General features: G+C 39.3%; 1 protein-coding gene across 1 annotated transcript in view; it reads right to left on the bottom strand.

Annotated features, from left to right (window-relative positions):
- LOC122815490 (vomeronasal type-2 receptor 26-like) overlaps positions 1 to 19693 on the bottom strand; it is a 204490-nt gene that overhangs the window by 170716 nt on the left and 14081 nt on the right. The window contains exon 3 of the mRNA XM_044088030.1: positions 18655 to 19199. Coding sequence (XP_043943965.1) covers positions 18655 to 19199 — 545 coding nt within the window. The remainder of the gene's footprint in view (positions 1 to 18654; positions 19200 to 19693) is intronic.

A 19693-nucleotide genomic window follows, 5' to 3' on the forward strand; every position in this document is an offset into this window, starting at 1 on the left:
CCTTGTTCAGCCTACTGTGTGGGACGTCAGTGTGCCTGACTATAGAGTCACCTAGTACTAGTGTGTTGGGTATGTTATTTTGCCTTAAGGGCTGTGATTGCGTGGCACACTGGTTTTGTGATGTATGTGTTTCATGGTCTGTGTTGGAAGGTGGAGGTTGCTTGGATGTCTGCTTTGGAAGTCTCTGTTGCTTTTGCTTTTTTTTAAATAGTTTACTACTCTTTCTATTTATATTTATCTGTAAAACAATTCAGATTGAAAGACATTGCAGAAAGCATCATTTTCATACATAGTTTTTATTACCACTTTTTATGTATAGCTGCTTTTTTCTTAAATGTCTAGTTCCATCTATCATAGGATCATAGGAAGTTACTAAGCTATTGGTCCTGAGGCCTATAGCTTAGTAGCTTCCTTTGATCCTATGAAAGGAAGTTACTAAACTATTGGGCCTGAGGCCCTTACAAGCGTAGCCAAGAATTTAGCCCATGTTCCAACAAGTCAGCACCCAATGCCCCTGTCCAGCTGGGACACAAATGGAATCACAGAGGTTTATTTTCTGTTGTCTATCCAGTTATCCAGGTTGTGCTTAAAAAGGGTTAATGAGGTACTCTGCTTGATGTGGAGAGGGAGTCTGTTCCACAGAAGGGGAAGACTTAGACACATATCTGTCCTGCCCAGTCTTATTGATGTCACAGACCAGGTTGAGGTCACGCACACCGGTTACTGGAGTGCAGCTTGACTTGCAGATATGCAGCAGTCCCATCAAGGTGGGGTCTGAGATTGCTTTGTATGCCAGACAAAGGTAATCTCTGTGGAGTCTGTAGGAGACTGAGTAATGGGACAGGGCTTTTAGCCTATCTGTGTAAGGTAAATGTTTGTGGCCCTGGACTCTCCTGGTGAGGAACCTCTGTGGTCTCTCCAGCTGCTCCATGTGATGAGTCTATATTAGAACACCGAACATTCAAAATGTCGAGTGTTCTAATATCGACCCGTTTTCAGCAAATGCTGAAAATATCGAAGAAACAGAAAACCAAATTATTTCCTAGGGAAAGAATTCTGTTGTCTGTTTCTGTTGCTTCGGTATTTTGAGTGCTCTGGTGGAAAGTTACGGGTCGGGTTCAGGTAAGTGTGCGATTGTGTGGACGTGTGGGTTAGGGCGGGTTAGGTGAGTTAGGGTTAGGGTGCAGGTCAGGTAAGTGTGCGATTGTGTGGACATGAGGGTTAGGGCGGGGTAAGTGAGTTAGGGATAGGACACAGGTGAGGTGACTGTGCGATAGTGACGGACCTTAGAGTTAGGGTTTGGGTTAAGGTAAGTGGATCGTTAGTGGTGCATGTATAGTTTAGTGTAGGGTTAGGTGTAAGAGTTTAGGTGTATGTGTGTGGATTGCTGTTTGTTTGGTGTGCTTGTGTTATGTGTATGTGTTTTGGAACAGCAAATTTTTTCCCTAGGAAAAAAAATTGCTGTTCTGAATGTTCGATGTTTTGTATTTTTGATTGCTAGGGTTTGATATTAGAACACTCGACATTTTGAATGTTCAGTGTTCTAATATAGACCCCATGTGATTTGTGAGGTACATGCCGAAAGGGGCATTGCAGTCAATAATTGGTCTTATAAGGGAAGAATGCAGGGAAGTTATGTCCTCCTTGTCCCGGAATGAGATAACATTATGAATGAGGTGGACCATGTAAAAGGCTTACCATACAACGAAGATAATATGGTGGTCAAAAGTCAGTTTGCTATCAACCTGGGTGCCCACATCCCTCACACGTGATTGTGTGCATAGGACCTTGTTATTAAGTGATAATTTGTGGGGATGTCACGCTCCCCAAAGGGGATGATGATGCATTTTTTGGCATTCAGTTTGATGCCTTGTTTCTGGCACCAGTCAATTGTTTGGATGAAACCCTCTTGTAGGATGTCCACATCACTATGGGAATTGATGACAGTGCCCAGCTTGCAGACATCTGCAAACATGGTAAGCCATAGTCCACTGGTTTTGGCCTGCACCTCAGAAAAGTATATCCCAAACAACACAGGCCCAAGACCAATCCCTGAGGTAAAATGCTCATTATGAGTCTACTGCTTGACGTGGCTTCCCCTATTCTGACTAGCTGGGCTCTATCAGTGAGCCAGTTTGCTACCCATCTGGTAACATATGGATTGATGCCTAATTGAAAGAGTTTATCTATTATACCTGAGTAGGGAATAGTATGAAAGGCTTTGGCTAGGGCAAAGTAGGTGGTGTGAACCATCTTCCCCTCGTCCAAGCTTTGGTGACTGTCAAAGAAGTTGACCAAATTTAACAGGCACAATCTCCCTTTGATGAAACCAAACTGTGTGGGATCAAGTGTTTGGAGGTTGCCAATGTTCTTGTTAATCAGGTCCATGATAATCTTTTTCATGGCCTTGCAGGTCAGGACTAGTTAAGCTGATGGGTCTGTAATTTCCTGGATTGGGGGACGCTCCACCTTTTTGGAAAGGAATGACAGTGGCTGTCTTCCACTTGGCTGGGACAAAACCGGTACTTAGGCTTTGGTTGAAAAGGGTGCCTAATGGTGCTGCAGGTTCCTGCCTGAGTTCATGTAGGATGCAGCCTGGGATGTTATTGGGTCCCATGTAGGCTGTATTGTTTGCCTTTGAGAGGGCAGTGATGACTTGCTCCCTAGAGATAAGGGGAGGGGGCAGATGCTGGGGATGTCCTGATTTAATGATGGGGAGACAGAGGGCGTGAAATTTTCACTGAACCTGTCTGTCAGCTGGTTGGCTATATCTATGGCATTTGTGTATGTGGTATCCTTGACCATCAGTTCTGAGCAGATCTGAGTGCTTCCTTTGAGATTGCAGACATATGTGAAGAAGGCCTTATGAATGTCTTTAGTAGATGTGGCTAGTTTGGACTTGATGTTTGCTTTGACGGATTTCACTAGTGCTATTATTTGATCATTCAGGCTAAGGAGAGATTGCTTCCAATTAGGCACCTGTTCCTCCTTGATCCTGGACAGCAATTTTTTTCCTTTTATTATAGAGTTAATTTATTGCACATGTCCACCAGACAGGTTTACTCTTCCTTGAGGAGGATGTTTTGTCCTGTCAGGTATTCCTGATTCCATGCAGCTATATAAATGCTTGTGTTGTATTTTGGCATAGGTTTGGGCATACGTGCCAATTCCTATGGAAAGGGATAGGGCTGTGAAGCTGTTTATACCCTCCTGAGGGAAGGTATAAACAGCTTCACAGCCCCTCCCTCTCCATAGGTTTGGGCATATGTGCCAATTGCTATGGAGAAGGAGGGGCTGTGAAGCTGTTTATACCTTCCCTCAGGAGGTTGTAATCAGCTTTGGAGAAGTTGTTTTGTTTGATCCTAGTTGGGGGGGCAGGGGAGATGGTGACTTAAAAAGTGACCACTTTGTGGTTGGATCTTACCAGGGAGGATGACACTGTAAGAACATTGCAGTGGTTACTCATGTTGGTTAATACCAATTTAAAGTTATTATCACCTCTTTTGGGGGTGTTGACCAGCTAGTCCAAGGCATTTGTATTGACTAAATCAAGAAATCCCTGAACATTTGTATTTTGGCATGAGTAGTTCTTCCAATCCACAGTTGGATAGTTAAAGTTGCCCAGGATCAGGGTAAAAGGTTGAATGTTGATAGATTCAAAAACGTCCAGATATGTGGAGTGGGCATTTGAGTCAAAGTTGGGGGCCTGTAGCTAGCTATGGTTTGAATAAGGGTCTTGTCAATGGTTAACTGCACCTGGAGTGTCTCCTGTGCATTATACTGTTTGATCAGCCCAGAGGTGTGTATGCCCTTCATATATATATATATATATATATATATATATATATATATATATATATATATATATATATATATATATATTGCAACTCCACCTCCTTTTGCTTTGCTGCCCATGGTTTGGGGTCTAAATGTATGATAGGATGAATAACCTGGTATGGCTGGGGTGCTCTCCACAACCTTGGACCAGGTTTCTGTGACTGCACAAATGTCAGCATCTTCCAGGGTTAAGAATGTTTGCAATGAGTGCAGTTTCATGTTTAAAATCCCAGTGTTTAGCAGCACAACCATTAATTTGTGTTTTGATGAATATTTCATGTTGGTAGTTTTGACCTCATAGCATTGCCTAAAAAAGGCACTATGGAAGAGGCAAGATCCTTTGCCAGGAACCTGAAGCCCAAGACAGACAGGTGCAGGCTATCTCTGACAAAGCATTATGGTTTGTCAATCATGTCTTCCTAGGTTGTCAGGTACTGGTTCCCCTCAGAATGATGCCAGAAACTAAGCCACTTATTAAAGTCAATCATTTTCTGTTTGTATTGAGGCATCATTTTGGGTGATCATAGAATGCTGCTTAAGGCTAGGAACATACCTGCCTGGGACACATATTCAGAGAGATTGATCATGTCTCTCTTCATATAGTCCAGGGAAGTACACCTCTAGTCATTCACACCAACATAGACTATGACAGATTCATAACAGTACCTGTTGTTGAGAGACATGAGTGCATGGGTAATATGGTGGATTCTGGCACCTGACAAACAACTAACCATGACTTTCTCCTTATCTGGCCTGTTGAGGGGCACATCTGTGTGTCTCACAATGGAGTCTCCTATGACTAATATGTTGGGTTTACATTTAAGCCTTAGTGGCTGTGAGACATAGGTGTGTGGACTATGTGTGGTGTGTGGTGTGGTTTTGCCTCAGAGATCTCTTTTGTTTGGGTATTTTTTTAAGGACTTCCACATATATGGGTGTGAGTTGTTTAAGTGTGGGTGGTGTTTGAGGTGTGCTGTTTGTGTTGACAACCCTCTCAATGCCAGATATACTGGCTTGTATTGGCTGTTTTATGTTACATGCATGTTTACCAGAAAAAGCCTTATAAAATTCAATACTCTTTTTCCTTTACATGCTTTGTAATATTTTCCCTTGCAGCACCTACATTTCTTAAAACTGAACAAAGAAAATGAAGAAGGGAAGGGAGAAAAAGAAAAAAAAAACACCTGATTATTTTAGTACCCCGTTGCATTTAAAAAAAAACTGAGAAAACTTTACTTCAAGTCTAATTGGTTTTGTATTCTTTATAGCTCTCACAGGTGTGAAAAAACACTGATTATTTTCAGAGAACATCATGTCCTTTCCAATTTCTTTGTTCTTTTTTTTCTTTTCCCTCAGCCAATCCCCTTCCACCAGACTGTCTCCAGTTTCTCTTTATTATATTGTCTCCATGGAGACATGAAGACCAGCTGCAGAAATGCTATTTAGTATACATGCATAAAGAAAAGCCTCATAATATTCAATATTCTTTTTCATATACTTGCTCTCTCTTAAAACTAATAAATCTAAGGTCCTTAAGCCAGTTATTTCCCAATGCAAGAATGAAAAAGCACACTAATTTTAAATTTGTCATGCCTTTGTAACCAGGCTTTTTTTCATTGCAATGTCTATATTTCTGAAAACTCTACAAGAAGAATGAGAGAAGTGGGGAGAAAAAGAAAAACAATACCTGTTTACAATCCGCATTACACTTAAAATTAGCATGCAATGAAAACCATGCACCACCAATACAGTACTATTAAGAAAATAAAGTGTTTTCTTTACTTACAGTTAGCTTTCTCCCCTCTCTTCCCCTCCCCAAAGCATTTTTCTGAGCATTAATGACATGAAGTAGGGCATATACTTTACAATCCCCCACACATCCAACAAATTTTGAGAAAGTCCAGTATTTCCACAATTTCTTTTTCTGTCATATTTCACAAATATAGTTATTGCATTGTAGTCCTACATGACGTTATTGGTTTTATTACTGTTCTTATCCATCGCCCAAATCTCATATCTGCTTCATTTCCAATGTACTCTCAATTCTTCTAATCAAGTCTCATGCTCCCTTCCTTCTTTCCAACATTTTCCTTTGAAATACTGGAAAAGGTTTTACAGGTACCGTCTCTCTGTGGTTTTTATTACCAGAGGAAAAAAGAAGCAGCATCTATTTCTGTTTCACAGCTCAATTTTTGTTGGACAAACTTTTGTATTTCCTCTTTAGCATGCAGTTCATCAAAAATGATTTCTTCCTTCCAGTTGAAAAATACTTTAAAGACAAATACAGCAGATTGAATCTCACACCTGTATCTTGACATTCTCTGAATAGTGGAATGAATTTACTTTCCTTTTGCCTGGTGTACAATGAGTAATCATTCTCCATAATCACTGTGCTGTCTCCCACTTTTAGTATTTTGTTTTTCTGCCACAGTTTTGTCAGAATTAACTCCTTTTGCTGGTAGGATTGCATATTTACTATTAAAGGTCTAAGTTGCTTTCTTATAGCTAGGTTTGGAGCATACACACAATGTGCCCTTTCAACTAACAACTCCTGCTATGGAATACCAGTCCAGTTGCTTATTTGTGCTTTCATAAAATTAATGCAGTCTGTTCCTTCATGCTTCTGTGATATAGCTGAAAACCTCAGGTTTTCCCTTCGTGGTCTGTCTTCTAATTCTATTATTTTTTAAACATCTCTTCCTGAGCAGTCTCATATTGAGCCAAGCTTTTCTTCATTTCAACCTCTGATTTTTGCAGCTTTATCACCTCATCTGAATATCTGTTTAAAGCTCCTCCATTTTTTCCAGCCTTTTGTTATTTGTGTTGATATACTCCATCAGTGTTTTGTTTTGTTTAACCAGGTCTGTATGCAGTTGTCTTATATCTTCCTATAGGTTATTGGAAATTATATCTGAAGGTTGCATTGCATTTTGCTGAACAGTTACAGAACTTTGCCCAGTCAGTGTTTCTTCCTCACTTTTTGTAGCTGATTTTGTTCCAGGTTTTCTTTATTTAATTATTCCTGGCATCCAGGTAGTGCTCACACTAGCCAGTTACTGAAATTTACCCATAAATGCAAGTCTACTGGCCTTCTCTGCTGAGTTTCTGTTTTCACATTGGGAGAGCTAGAAACAAGCTATTAGTGTGCAGTCATCTTGAAAGTCCTCTGGTCTAGAGTTTTTGTTACCATATACTGTATCCTATTTCTCAATTCCCAGTTCCTTAAAGACAAAAATAGAAAGTCATAGATGCCAAGCCATAAGTCTTTTACTTCACTTAAATCATTGATGTTTGTTGTCTGAAAGCCTTCTGAAAAATTGGAGCACTCTGTGTCAACGTCTGAGTTGTATGATTACTACAGATGAGTTATTGCACACTCAGTATGCATATGGCTTATAATCAAAAAGAAAAAAAATAAAAAGTATAAAAATATGGTGCATGCACCTGCACTGGTAACATAGAGGGGTAGAGAAATGCTTACATCCCAGATAACCTGAGTTCGATTACCATCTTGTGCAGTTGATGGTAAACCGAGGGGAAGATGGGAATGTCCATCTTGGTGAGTATGTCAGGGTAGAGAGAGAGAGAGAGGTGCATTCTCTGTGTGATCTTGAAGTTAGAATAAGGCAGAGAAGGTGTTCTGTGGAGTGGTCCTTCAAACCACCAAGCCATTCTGTGGTGATAGCTTTCATTAGGGAGTGGAAAAGAGTGTTCTCCAGCAAGGCGAAGACATTATGGGTACATTTGAGGATAGGAATAGTGTGTTCCTTTATCCTTGGGGAGGGCTTATACTAATTAGAAAAATACTGTCATTACATTGCTGGCAAGAATACAAACACCCCCAGTGTCTGTCAGAATGAGAACTCTTTCAGATGACCTTTGCCCTAGTGGACTTGAAGGCTGCAGGTCCTCTTTGCTAGGCAATGAATGGTTTGCATCATTTGAGTGAGGGTGAATGGTCAGTATGAGAGAAGCTACATAATAACGTGTGAGACTGACCACCTCAGTATCAAACTTTGAAATGTGGAGGAAATCCGATGACAATGCACAGTTTACTGTTTATTATTACATGAATAGTCTCCTGAACCTTGAAAGGAGAGACACAAGGTATCCAGCAAACTCTTCATGTTTAGTTTATAAGATGATATTTAACCGCCAATTAAGATGTTTTGTTGAGCACACCACAAGGCCTTTATGTATATGCTGTGTTCAGTTTCTTTTATCACATAATTTATATATAACATATAACATATTATTTACTATATATAAATACAGTTCTGTTCAGTCAATGAATGGAAGTGTTTCAGGATTTCCCACTTTCATGATGCCAGAAAACAATGAAAACAATTTCCTTTTTTGTAACAAAAAACTTTAATGAAGAACAAAAAGCTACTGCTTGGCTATAGCTTTTTCATTATTTCCTTGATATTTCTGAATATTTTTTGCATGTGTGTCTATTACATCTTCACTTTATCTTTATTTAAACTCACTTGGTACAAAAATTGCATTTTGCAGAGCTAGAATGATGAAAATGTGAGAAAGGGAGTACCATCACAAGGAGAAATTATCGCAGGATGACAGGAAAAAGCGTAATGAACTTGAAGGAATCAAAAACAAAAAACAAAAGAGAGGACAGGTTATTTATTATCATTTAGTCTAGGATTCAGAATGTATACATACAAGATTGCTTCTATCTTGAGAGCTTCCCTTCAGCTGTAACTGTTCATTATCACATGTTTACACACACTGGAAATATCAGCAAATCAACTTACAACTTGTTACCTATTTATTTACCTTTCTTTCCTGGAAAGTCCGACTGGGACTGGGCTTGGAGGCTGGAGAGAAAAGGTCCCCATAAATATAATGATGTTACAGATATTAAAATGATACAGACAATTTTGATTTTCTTGTAGTGATTATATAAATAGTGAAAAAATATCCAGTGTATACATAGGTGGTAGATTTTCAATACAATATGAAATACAAGAACAACAGCACAAAACAAATAGATGAGATTATTAAGCTGATAGCATATATTATGTGTCGAATAGTATGGTTATGACACATACCGATAGTGATGTTAAGAAAAGACAGAAAATTCTGATGTAGTGGTTGTTTAGTAGGATAGGAGACAGACTTTTGTGAAATGGAGGTGCAGATTAATGAAGTGGGTGTGTGCAGGAACGTTAGTAGGGCAGGAAGTAAAAGAATAGTGTGTAAGATTGTTTATATGTGAAGTGAACTGGTGGAGGGGAGGTGGTTTATAAAAGAGGTAGGAGACATGATTTCTGTATGGGTGAAGAGTGTAGGAACAAATTAAGGTAGAAGTGTTGTTATAAATAGTTGGGAAGATGGTAGGGAGAAGGATTCTAGTGAGAGTAGGTGATCAAGGTTACAGTAGATTAGCCAGTAGAGGGGTAAGAACAAACCCAAGTCTTAGTGAGATGCTGTTTTAGTCATGTTGTAAGGGACCTGAAGTTGTTGTCTTGTTTTAGGAGGAGAAGACTGGAGATATGTTCCTTAATAATATGTGAAAAGTACATTTAGTCACTAGTGGTGATAATCATTTTAATAGGGGGAGAAGAGGTTTATCTGAAGAATGAAGACAGCAGTGTGGTAGGACTGCATTACATTAGGTAATGAGGGGCATTTACTGCTGTGTTACATGTGGGGAGGTGGAGGATAGCTGTGACAGAGTTAGGTAATGGAGAGTTCTGTCCGATGTTGTGACTTTAGTGCAATGTAATGGTGAGAACAGTAGGGTATACCTAGGACAAAGCAGATTATTTTGTTATGATGTGTCAGGCATTTTAATTTGAGTGGTTTGTAAGTTGCCCAGCACAGGGCTGTATGGAGGTGCTTGGTTAGCAGGAGAGTTGTGGTAGTGCTTATTCAGGTATGGTCACTTAGGAAAGGCCTGATATGGTATAGCCTACCTTGATTTGGTTATGACCTCTTTAATATGGTTGTCTAATCTCAATGCATTGTGACACCAAGCAGTTTTGTTTGGGTTACAAATTCTATGAGTCTTGTCTTGAGTAACACAGGACCTACTACAGACCCTTGGAGTATGCCAGTGGAGTATGCCAGTGTAGGTAGCTATTAAAGCAGGAGGGTGAAGGATTATTTAGGTGTACAGAAGAGTTTTTCTCATAGATGTTGGTGGAACATGGTATTAAAAGCCTTTGAGAGGTCAATAAAAACTGCGGAAACTAGGTTGCCCTTTTTTTTCTGCTGGATTAAATTAGAAGTCCGTACAATTCTGTTAATGTTACAGAAAAGCATCAGTAAGTGCCTGGATCCAGTGTTTCTAGTGATGTTTGACTTGCAGATGTGCAGCAGGTCCATGAGTATGGGGTCAGAGGATGCCTTATATGCTAGGCACCGGTGCCCTCACAGCAGTCTGCAGGTCCATGACTATGGGGTCAGAGGACGCCTTATATGCTAGGCACCGGTGCCCTCACAGCAGTCTGCAGGTCCATGAGTATGGGGTCAGAGGACACCTTATATGCTAGGCACTGGTGCCCTCACAGCAGTCTGCAGGTCCATGACTATGGGGTCAGAGGACGCCTTATATGCTAGGCACTGGTGCCCTCACAGCAGTCTGCAGGTCCATGACTATGGGATCAGAGGATGCCTTATATGCTAGGCACTGGTGCCCTCACAGCAGTCTGCAGGTCCATGACTATGGGGTCAGAGGACGCCTTATATGCTAGGCACTGGTGCCCTCACAGCAGTCTGCAGGTCCATGACTATGGGGTCAGAGGACGCCTTATATGCTAGGCACCGGTGCCCTCACAGCAGTCTGCAGGTCCATGACTATGGGGTCAGAGGACGCCTTATATGCTAGGCACTGGTGCCCTCACAGCAGTCTGCAGGTCCATGACTATGGGGTCAGAGGACGCCTTATATGCTAGGCACTGGTGCCCTCACAGCAGTCTGCAGGTCCATGAGTATGGGGTCAGAGGATGCCTTATATGCTAGGCACCGGTGCCCTCTCAGCAGTCTGCAGGTCCATGACTATGGGGTCAGAGGATGCCTTATATGCTAGGCACCGGTGCCCTCACAGCAGTCTGCAGGTCCATGACTATGGGGTCAGAGGACGCCTTATATGCTAGGCACCGGTGCCCTCACAGCAGTCTGCAGGTCCATGAGTATGGGGTCAGAGGACGCCTTATATGCTAGGCACCGGTGCCCTCACAGCAGTCTGCAGGAGACACAGTATGATGGCAGGTCTTTGAGGGGGTTCATGTACCCTGATTCTCATTACCTGAAACACCTGAGGGTATTTGTGTTGTTACAAGTGCTTTGGCAAACACACGCCAAAGGGGGCATTATAGTGAAAGATTGGTCTGATGACAGCTGAATGAAAGAGAACAATGGCATCTTTGGATCTAGAAGTAATCTCTCTGCTTATAAACTGTGCAATATAGAACGCCTTCCTTACCACAGTGAACACATGTCGATCAAATGTTAGGTCATTGTCCACATCTGCTCCTAAGTCCCAAACCATTGGCTCAACTCCTATGGGCATATTATCAATGTGATAGCTTACTAGGGGAGTCAATTTCCCAATGGAAATAATAATGCACATTTTGGCATTTAGTTTTAGTCTATGACTCTGCACCAGCAATATGTTTGGGACAAGCCTTCCTGAAGGCTGATTGAGTAATTTGGGGATTTGATAACTGTTCTTAACTTGTAGTTATCCTCACACTTGATCAGCTACAGACTCTTTCTGTTTGCCTTTGCTTCTGACAAGAAGATGCCAAACAAGCGAGATCCCAGCACTGTGCCCTGCAGGATTCTACCAGGTGACTGGCCTTTTTGTGGCAGTAGCTTCTCCACCTTGATTTTCTGTGTCCTATCTGTGAGCCATTCGACAATCCAATGAGTGACACACGAGTATATGCATAATTTGGTGAAATAATCTACTATGCCTGAATGAAGCATTTTATTTTCATCCAATGCCTTGGTGCTTTTTCAAAGAAGTCCAGCAGACAGAGTATTCATAACCTGGCTTTGAGGAAAGGAAAACTGGGATAGAGCAGTGGTTGGAAGTTCCCAATGTCCTTATTGATTAATTCCATGATAAGTCTTTCCATAGTTTCACATATGAAGCCAGTTGGGCTTATGGCCTGATAATTACCGCGGGTCAAGGGAGGACCCTACCTTGTGCAGGAGTATGACTATTGCTGTCTGCTACTCACTTGGCACAAAATCTCTGTGGACGCCGAGCATGAACAGTGCTGTTAGGGGCACAGTTATACCATGCTATTCAAGATACATCCTGGGATAATGGCAGGACCCACATGTGGAGTGTTTCTGATCTTGGATAAGACTTTTAGGACTTGGTCCTGCATAATAGAAGGGGGTGCATTTGCTTCTAATATTTCTGGTGACATCACAGATGACAATGAAGGGGTGAAGATGAAGATGAATCAGTTCAGGGTAGGTGGTGTCAGCCACAATCAGTTCCATGCATTGCAGTGTAAAGCCCTTGAGATTGTGAACATAGCTGAAGAAGTCCCTGGAGCTGCCCATTGCTTGGGTAGCTATTTTTACCCCGAATTTGGATTGGTTGGTTTTAATTAAGCCCCCAGGTTGCTTATTTATTTTAAATGATGGGGCTGTAATATACTGGGAGTGCTCTTTTTATTTATGGTTGTAATTCTCTTCCTTTTCTTGTAGAGTTTGTTTATATCATGGTAACGTTTTTTTCACTACCTTCTTTTTTCTTTAAACAGTCCTTGTACACATTGTACTACACTATTCATAATCTATCCCTGATTTCTTCCTATTTCTCCTTTTACATTTTTTATTTCTTTCCTTACACTGCTAAGTTCCTGTACTAATCTGCTTAGTTAACTTAATGCTTCTTTTTTTCCTTGCAAGAAGGGGTCTATATTAGAACACCAAATGTTCAAAATTTTGTGTGTTCTAATATTGACCTGTTTTCAGCGAATGCTGAAAATATCGAAGAAACAGAAAACTGATTTTTTTTCCTAGGGAAAGAATTCAGTTATCTGTTTCCGTTGCTTTGGTATTTTCAGCGCTGTGGTGGAAAGGTACTGGTCGGGTTCAAGTAAGTGTTCGATTGTGTGGACGTGAGGGTTATGGCGGGTTAGGTGAGTTAGGGTTAGGGCGTGGGTCAGGTAAGTGTGCGACTGTGTGGATGTGAGGGTTAGGGCGGGGTAGGTGAGTTAGGGTTAGGGCCCGGGTGAAGTGACTGTGCGATAGTGACGGACCTTAGGGTTAGGGTTTGGGCTAAATTAAGTGGATAGTTAGTGGTGTATGTATAGTTTAGTGTAGGGTTAGGTGTAAGAGTTTAGGTGTATGTGTGTGGATTGCTGTTTGTTTGGTGTCCTTGTATTGTGTGTATGTGTTTTGGAACAGCAATGTTTTTCCCTAGGAAAAAATTTGCTGCTCTGAATGTTCGATGTTTTAAATTTTCTATTACTAGGGTTCGGTATTAGAACACTCGAAATTTTAAAAGTTCGGTGTTCTAGTATAGACCCGCAAGAAGTATATTGGCTTACATAATTCTTGTCTTTTTTCTTGATTTATTTCATATTAATTCTTTTTCTCTGTTAAAGTACTTTCTGTCATTATGCTCTAAGTCTTCCAATCCATCATTATATTTTTCTAATATTTTTCTGTCTCTACTTTTCTCACAATATATTGTCACTGTAATTTTTTTTCATTTTTCCTTAAATATCATCCACCATTCAGACTAATTTTTATAAAGTGTTCTGACAGTAATATGATCTTTCCATAACTATATTACCAATCTCTTTCCTTTTTCATTCCACGTTTTCCTATTTGCCCTTAGTAATTACTAATCTCTTTCCTTCTTCATTCCATGCTTTCCCATTTATCCTTAGTAATTACCAATCTCTTTCCTTCTTCATTCCATGCTTTCCCATTTATCCTTAGTAATTACCAATTTCTTTCCTTCTTCATTCCATGCTTTCCAATTTATCCTTAGTAATTACTAATCACTTTCCTTCTTCATTCCATGCTTTCCCATTTATCCTTAGTAATAACCAATCTCTTTCCTTCTTCATTCCCTGCTTTCCTATTTAACCTTAGTAATTACCAATCTCTTTCCTTCTTCATTCCAAGCTTTCCCATTTACCCTTAGTAATTACCAATCTCTTTCCTTCTTCATTCCAAGCTTTCCCATTTGCCCTTAGTAATTACCAATCTCTTTCCTTCTTCATTCCACGCTTTCCCATTTACCCTTAGTAATTACCAATCTCTTTCCTTCTTCATTCCATGCTTTCCCATTTATCCTTAGTAATTACCAATCTCTTTCCTTCTTCATTCCATGCTTTCCCATTTATCCTTAGTAATTACCAATCTCTTTCCTTCTTCATTCCAAGCTTTCCCATTTACCCTTAGTAATTACAAATCTCTTTCCTTCTTCATTCCAAGCTTTCCCATTTACCCTTAGTAATTATCAATTTCTTTCCTTCTTCATTCCATGCTTTCCCATTTACCCTTAGTAATTACCAATCTCTTTCCTTCTTCATTCCATGCTTTCCCATTTATCCTTAGTAATTACCAATCTCTTTCCTTCTTCATTCCAAGCGTTCCCATTTACCCTTAGTAATTACCAATCTCTTTCCTTCTTCATTCCAAGCTTTCCCATTTACCCTTAGTAATTACCAATCTCTTTCCTTCTTCATTCCACACTTTCCCATTTACCCTTAGTAATTACCAATCTCTTTCCTTCTTCATTCCACGCTTTCCCATTTACCCTTAGTAATTACCAATCTCTTTCCTTCTTCATTCCACGCTTTCCCATTTATCCTTAGTAATTACCAATCTCTTTCCTTCTTCAATCCAAGCTTTCCCATTTACCCTTAGTAATTACCAATCTCTTTCCTTCTTCATTCCACACTTTCCCATTTACCCTTAGTAATTACCAATCTCTTTCCTTCTTCATTCCACGCTTTCCCATTTACCCTTAGTAATTACCAATCTCTTTCCTTCTTCATTCCACGCTTTCCCATTTATCCTTAGTAATTACCAATCTCTTTCCTTCTTCAATCCAAGCTTTCCCATTTACCCTTAGTAATTACCAATCTCTTTCCTTCTTCATTCCAAGCTTTCCCATTTACCCTTAGTAATTACCAATCTCTTTCCTTCTTCATTCCATGCTTTCCCATTTATCCTTAGTAATTACTAATCTATGTCCTTCTTCATTCCTTGCTTTCCCATTTATCCTTAGTAATTACCAATCTCTTTCCTTCTTCATTCCAGGCTTTCCCATTTATCCTTAGTAATTACCAATCTCTTTCCTTCTTCATTCCATGCTTTCCCATTTACCCTTAGTAATTACCAATCTCTTTCCTTCTTCATTCCATGCTTTCCCATTTATCCTTAGTAATTACCAATCTCTTTCCTTCTTCATTCCATGCTTTCCCATTTACCCTTAGTAATTACCAATCTCTTTCCTTCTTCATTCCATGCTTTCCCATTTATCCTTAGTAATTACCAATCTCTTTCTTTCTTCATTCCATGCTTTCCCATTTATCCTTAGTAATTACTAATCTATTTCCTTCTTCATTCCAAGCTTTCCCATTTACCCTTAGTAATTGCCAATCTCTTTCCTTATTCATTCCAAGATTTCCCATTTACCCTTAGTAATTACCAATCTCTTTCCTTCTTCATTCCACGCTTTCCCATTTACCCTTAGTAATTACCAATCTCTTTCCTTCTTCATTCCATGCTTTCCCATTTACCCTTAGTAATTACCAATCTCTTTCCTTCTTCATTCCATGCTTTCCCATTTATCCTTAGTAATTACCAATCTCTTTCCTTCTTCATTCCATGCTTTCCCATTTATCCTTAGTAATTACTAATCTCTTTCCTTCTTCATTCCAAGCTTTCCCATTTACCCTTAGTAACTACCAATCTCTTTCCTTCTTCATTCGTTGCTTTCCCATTTATCCTTAGTAATTACTAATCTATTTCCTTCTTCATTCCTTGCTTTCCCATTTATCCTTAGTAATTACCAATCTCTTTCCTTCTTCATTCCATGCTTTCCCATTTACCCTTAGTAATTACCAATCTCTTTCCTTCTTCATTCCATGCTTTCCCATTTATCCTTAGTAATTACCAATCTCTTTCCTTCTTCATTCCACGCTTTCCCATTTATCCTTAGTAATTACCAATCTCTTTCCTTCTTCATTCCATGCTTTCCCATTTATCCTAGTAATTACCAATCTCTTTCCTTCTTCATTCCACACTTTCCCATTTACCCTTAGTAATTACCAATCTCTTTCCTTCTTCATTCCACGCTTTCCCATTTACCCTTAGTAATTACCAATCTCTTTCCTTCTTCATTCCACGCTTTCCCATTTACCCTTAGTAATTACCAATCTCTTTCCTTCTTCATTCCATGCTTTCCCATTTATCCTTAGTAATTACCAATCTCTTTCCTTCTTCATTCCATGCTTTCCCATCTATCCTTAGTAATTACTAATCTATTTCCTTCTTCATTCCAAGCTTTCCCATTTACCTTTAGTAATTACCAATCTCTTTCCTTCTTCATTCCATGCTTTCCCATTTATCCTTAGTAATTACTAATCTATTTCCTTCTTCATTCCTTGCTTTCCCATTTATCCTTAGTAATTACCAATCTCTTTCCTTCCTCATTCCACGCTTTCCCATTTATCCTTAGTAATTACCAATCTCTTTCCTTCTTCATTCCATGCTTTCCCATTTATCCTTAGTATTCTTTGATTTCCTTTATCTCTCTAGCCATATTGCAATATGATCAGAAAATCCTGTGTCAACTACCTCCCCTTTTCTTGTAACTACACATTCTGATACTGTAAAATAATTTGTTTCAGTTTTATACATCCCTTTTTGTAGGTCCATTAATTTTATCCAACGTTTTAACTTACTGCATCTTATAACTTCTAGATATTTTTCTTATATCATTTCTTTTCTTTTTACGCGTCCCTCTTAAATCACAATCAAAGTCTCCTGTTTTTATAATATTCATATTTATCATTATATAGTCTAAAATCTGTTGAAATAACCTTCCCTTTTTTACAGTTAGTATACACATATAATGTTATAATTCTATATACTTGTCCATTCCATTTAAAATCTACAATGGTTAATCTTCACATTTTTTTCTAAAAGTACATGTCACATCTTCACTGTATTTCTACGGAATAAGGCAATTCCAAAACATCTCTCATTTCTTAAATTCAAGAATATTTGTCCTCCCATAGTTTGTTTGTTATCTTTCTTCATTTGTTAGAAATCTTGTGTCTTCCAATATAAGTACATCTATGTAACATGTATTACACCACTCCAAAATCCCTGCTCTTCTCACTATATTCTTAATAATTCTGTTCACATTTGCAGAACACATGCTAACATTTTCATTTACCTTAGGTTCATGGCTTCATAAGTTAATTGCTAATCACTATGCTAGCTTTCTTACTAGGCCAATCTAAGCCTAGCCAATTTCCCTCTCAAAGGTGAGAGTCAGACACTGTATCTTGTGTCTATGAGTGAAGCACCTTTACCATTATACAGGCCTGCAATTACTGGCTGTATAAATTCTTTTTCATCCATTTTATTTCTATTTTTCTTTTGTGTTTACCCCTTTTAATTTACTTTTTTCTGTTTTTTTTACCCTTTTACCAAAATATTTTTTTTCTGTCACTACCTCCCAATTTATGTCTGCTTCATCACTTATTTCAGAACCTTCTTCTATGTCCTCTTTAATATTTTTTCCTCATCTATTTTTTCTTCAGTTTCTACTCTTTCTAAAATTTCTTCCCATTGTTTTTCTTCTCTTTCATTTTCTTTTTTTCTTGCTCTTTCATTTTTGCAATCCATCCATGAATGTCCAATTTTGCTACATCTACAACATCTCAATTCACATTTTTTGCACCATTTCCCATTTCCACACAAATTTAACATATTCTTTTATTAGAGTTACTTAGTAAATATCCTCACCACCTAAAAACACCATGGGTCATCCAGTACTTTACAACACTGCAGTTCTTCTCTACATTTATCATGCTTGTGTATGTTTGATCCTTCTGTTTTTAATATATTACATCCCACCTACTAGTTCATAAACCCCTTTTGTCATAAACACCTGCAATACCTGGTAATTATTTATATAAAGATTTGAACTGTCCTTTTAAAGTCTTTCTTTCCACCTCTGTTCAATTTTTACGTGAAATTTCTGATTTATTTCCCTGTTAAATTCCTTTATCCCATACAGATTCCAATGGTTATAGACTTTGCTTTTTTCATATTCTCCAATAAAAATTTCCATTGAAAAAACAGTCACAAATATAATGTCACAAATGGTCTGTTTGTTAATAAGAATAAATGCTCCTATCTCATGTGCTTTTACACCCACAGGAGCTATTAAATTGTCCCACACTTCATATCTGTCCATTTCTTTGTCTTTCGTACTTTGAATTCTTACCACATACTTTGATTTTCATTACGTTTTGCCTTTTTCTTTTCGGCCTTCTTTTACTTTCTGTGTGCATGTTTTCTTTTCCATCTCTCCACTATCCTTCAGGATTGCCTCTGCAGCCTCCTTTTGTATTTTTTCCATATTGTCCAGCCAGGAAGTATCTCCTTCATTTTCTGGCTCACTCTGCATCACCATTTCCTTAAATAAATCATCCTGCAACCCTCCCAACTGGAGCAAAAATGCCAGTAGGCACACGCGATATACACTTGCCTAGCTGGAGGGAATTAGAAAGAAAAATCCTTAAATTCTTTCCCTGTCCTCTCCCCATGTGAAAACCTGCCTCAGCTGACTCGCAGGAATGGGGTGAAAGGGAGAGGGTTAGGAGGGTGGAGCTCTGACCACTGACCCGACTGGACTTCAGTATTATGGGATGCAGCTGGTTCTTCAGTATTATGGGATGCAGCTGGTTCTTCAGTATTATAGGATGCAGCTGGTTCTTCAGTATTATGGGATGCAGCTGGTTCTTCAGTATTATGGGATGCAGCTGGTTCTTCAGTATTATAGGATGCAGCTGGTTCTTCAGTATTATGGGATGCAGCTGGTTCTTCAGTATTATGGGATGCAGCTGGTTCTTCAGTATTATAGGATGCAGCTGGTTTTTCAGTATTATGGGATGCAGCTGGTTCTTCAGTATTATGGGATGCAGCTGGTTCTTCAGTATTATGGGATGCAGCTGGTTCTTCAGTATTATAGGATGCAGCTGGTTCTTCAGTATTATGGGATGCAGCTGGTTCTTCAGTATTATAGGATGCAGCTGGTTCTAAAGTATTATAGGATGCAGCTGGTTCTTCAGTATTATGGGATGCAGCTGGTTCTTCAGTATTATGGGATGCAGCTGTATTCGGTGGGTGTTAATTCTCATTAAATACTGTTGTAGTCAATTATTTCTCCTCTCTTACTTACCTTGTTGTTGGCTGCTTCAGACCTAGAGGTGGTGTTTCCAAATCCTGATCCTGATACCTGAGGCCTGACTAATGACAGTGAGTTTGGATTAATGCTGATGGTCCACTCAAGTCTTGCCTGGAGTAGTACAGCATTTTGCTGTGGTATTTTGTCTGTTTGTGCACCCCATAGAGTAAGCCCGCTCCAGTTTACCAAAATCTGATTGGTGCATTTTTGCCATCATGTGCATTTTTTGTCTTGTTGCCTGGCAACTGGACCCAATCAGAGTCTCATGAGCAACAGAATGGGGGAATTCAGCAAGTCAAAACTGAGGAGTGTTTTTAGGAGGTGAGCGACAGGCATTACGGGTTCATTTGCTTCTCAAAGAGTAGGTAAGTGTGTGCGTGTGTGTGTGTGTGTGTGTGTGTGTGTGTGTGTGTGTGTGTG

Source organism: Protopterus annectens, chromosome 1.part1 (genome assembly GCF_019279795.1).
Source record: "Protopterus annectens isolate FY-2018-M chromosome 1.part1, PAN1.0, whole genome shotgun sequence".
NCBI lineage: Eukaryota > Metazoa > Chordata > Ceratodontiformes > Protopteridae > Protopterus > Protopterus annectens.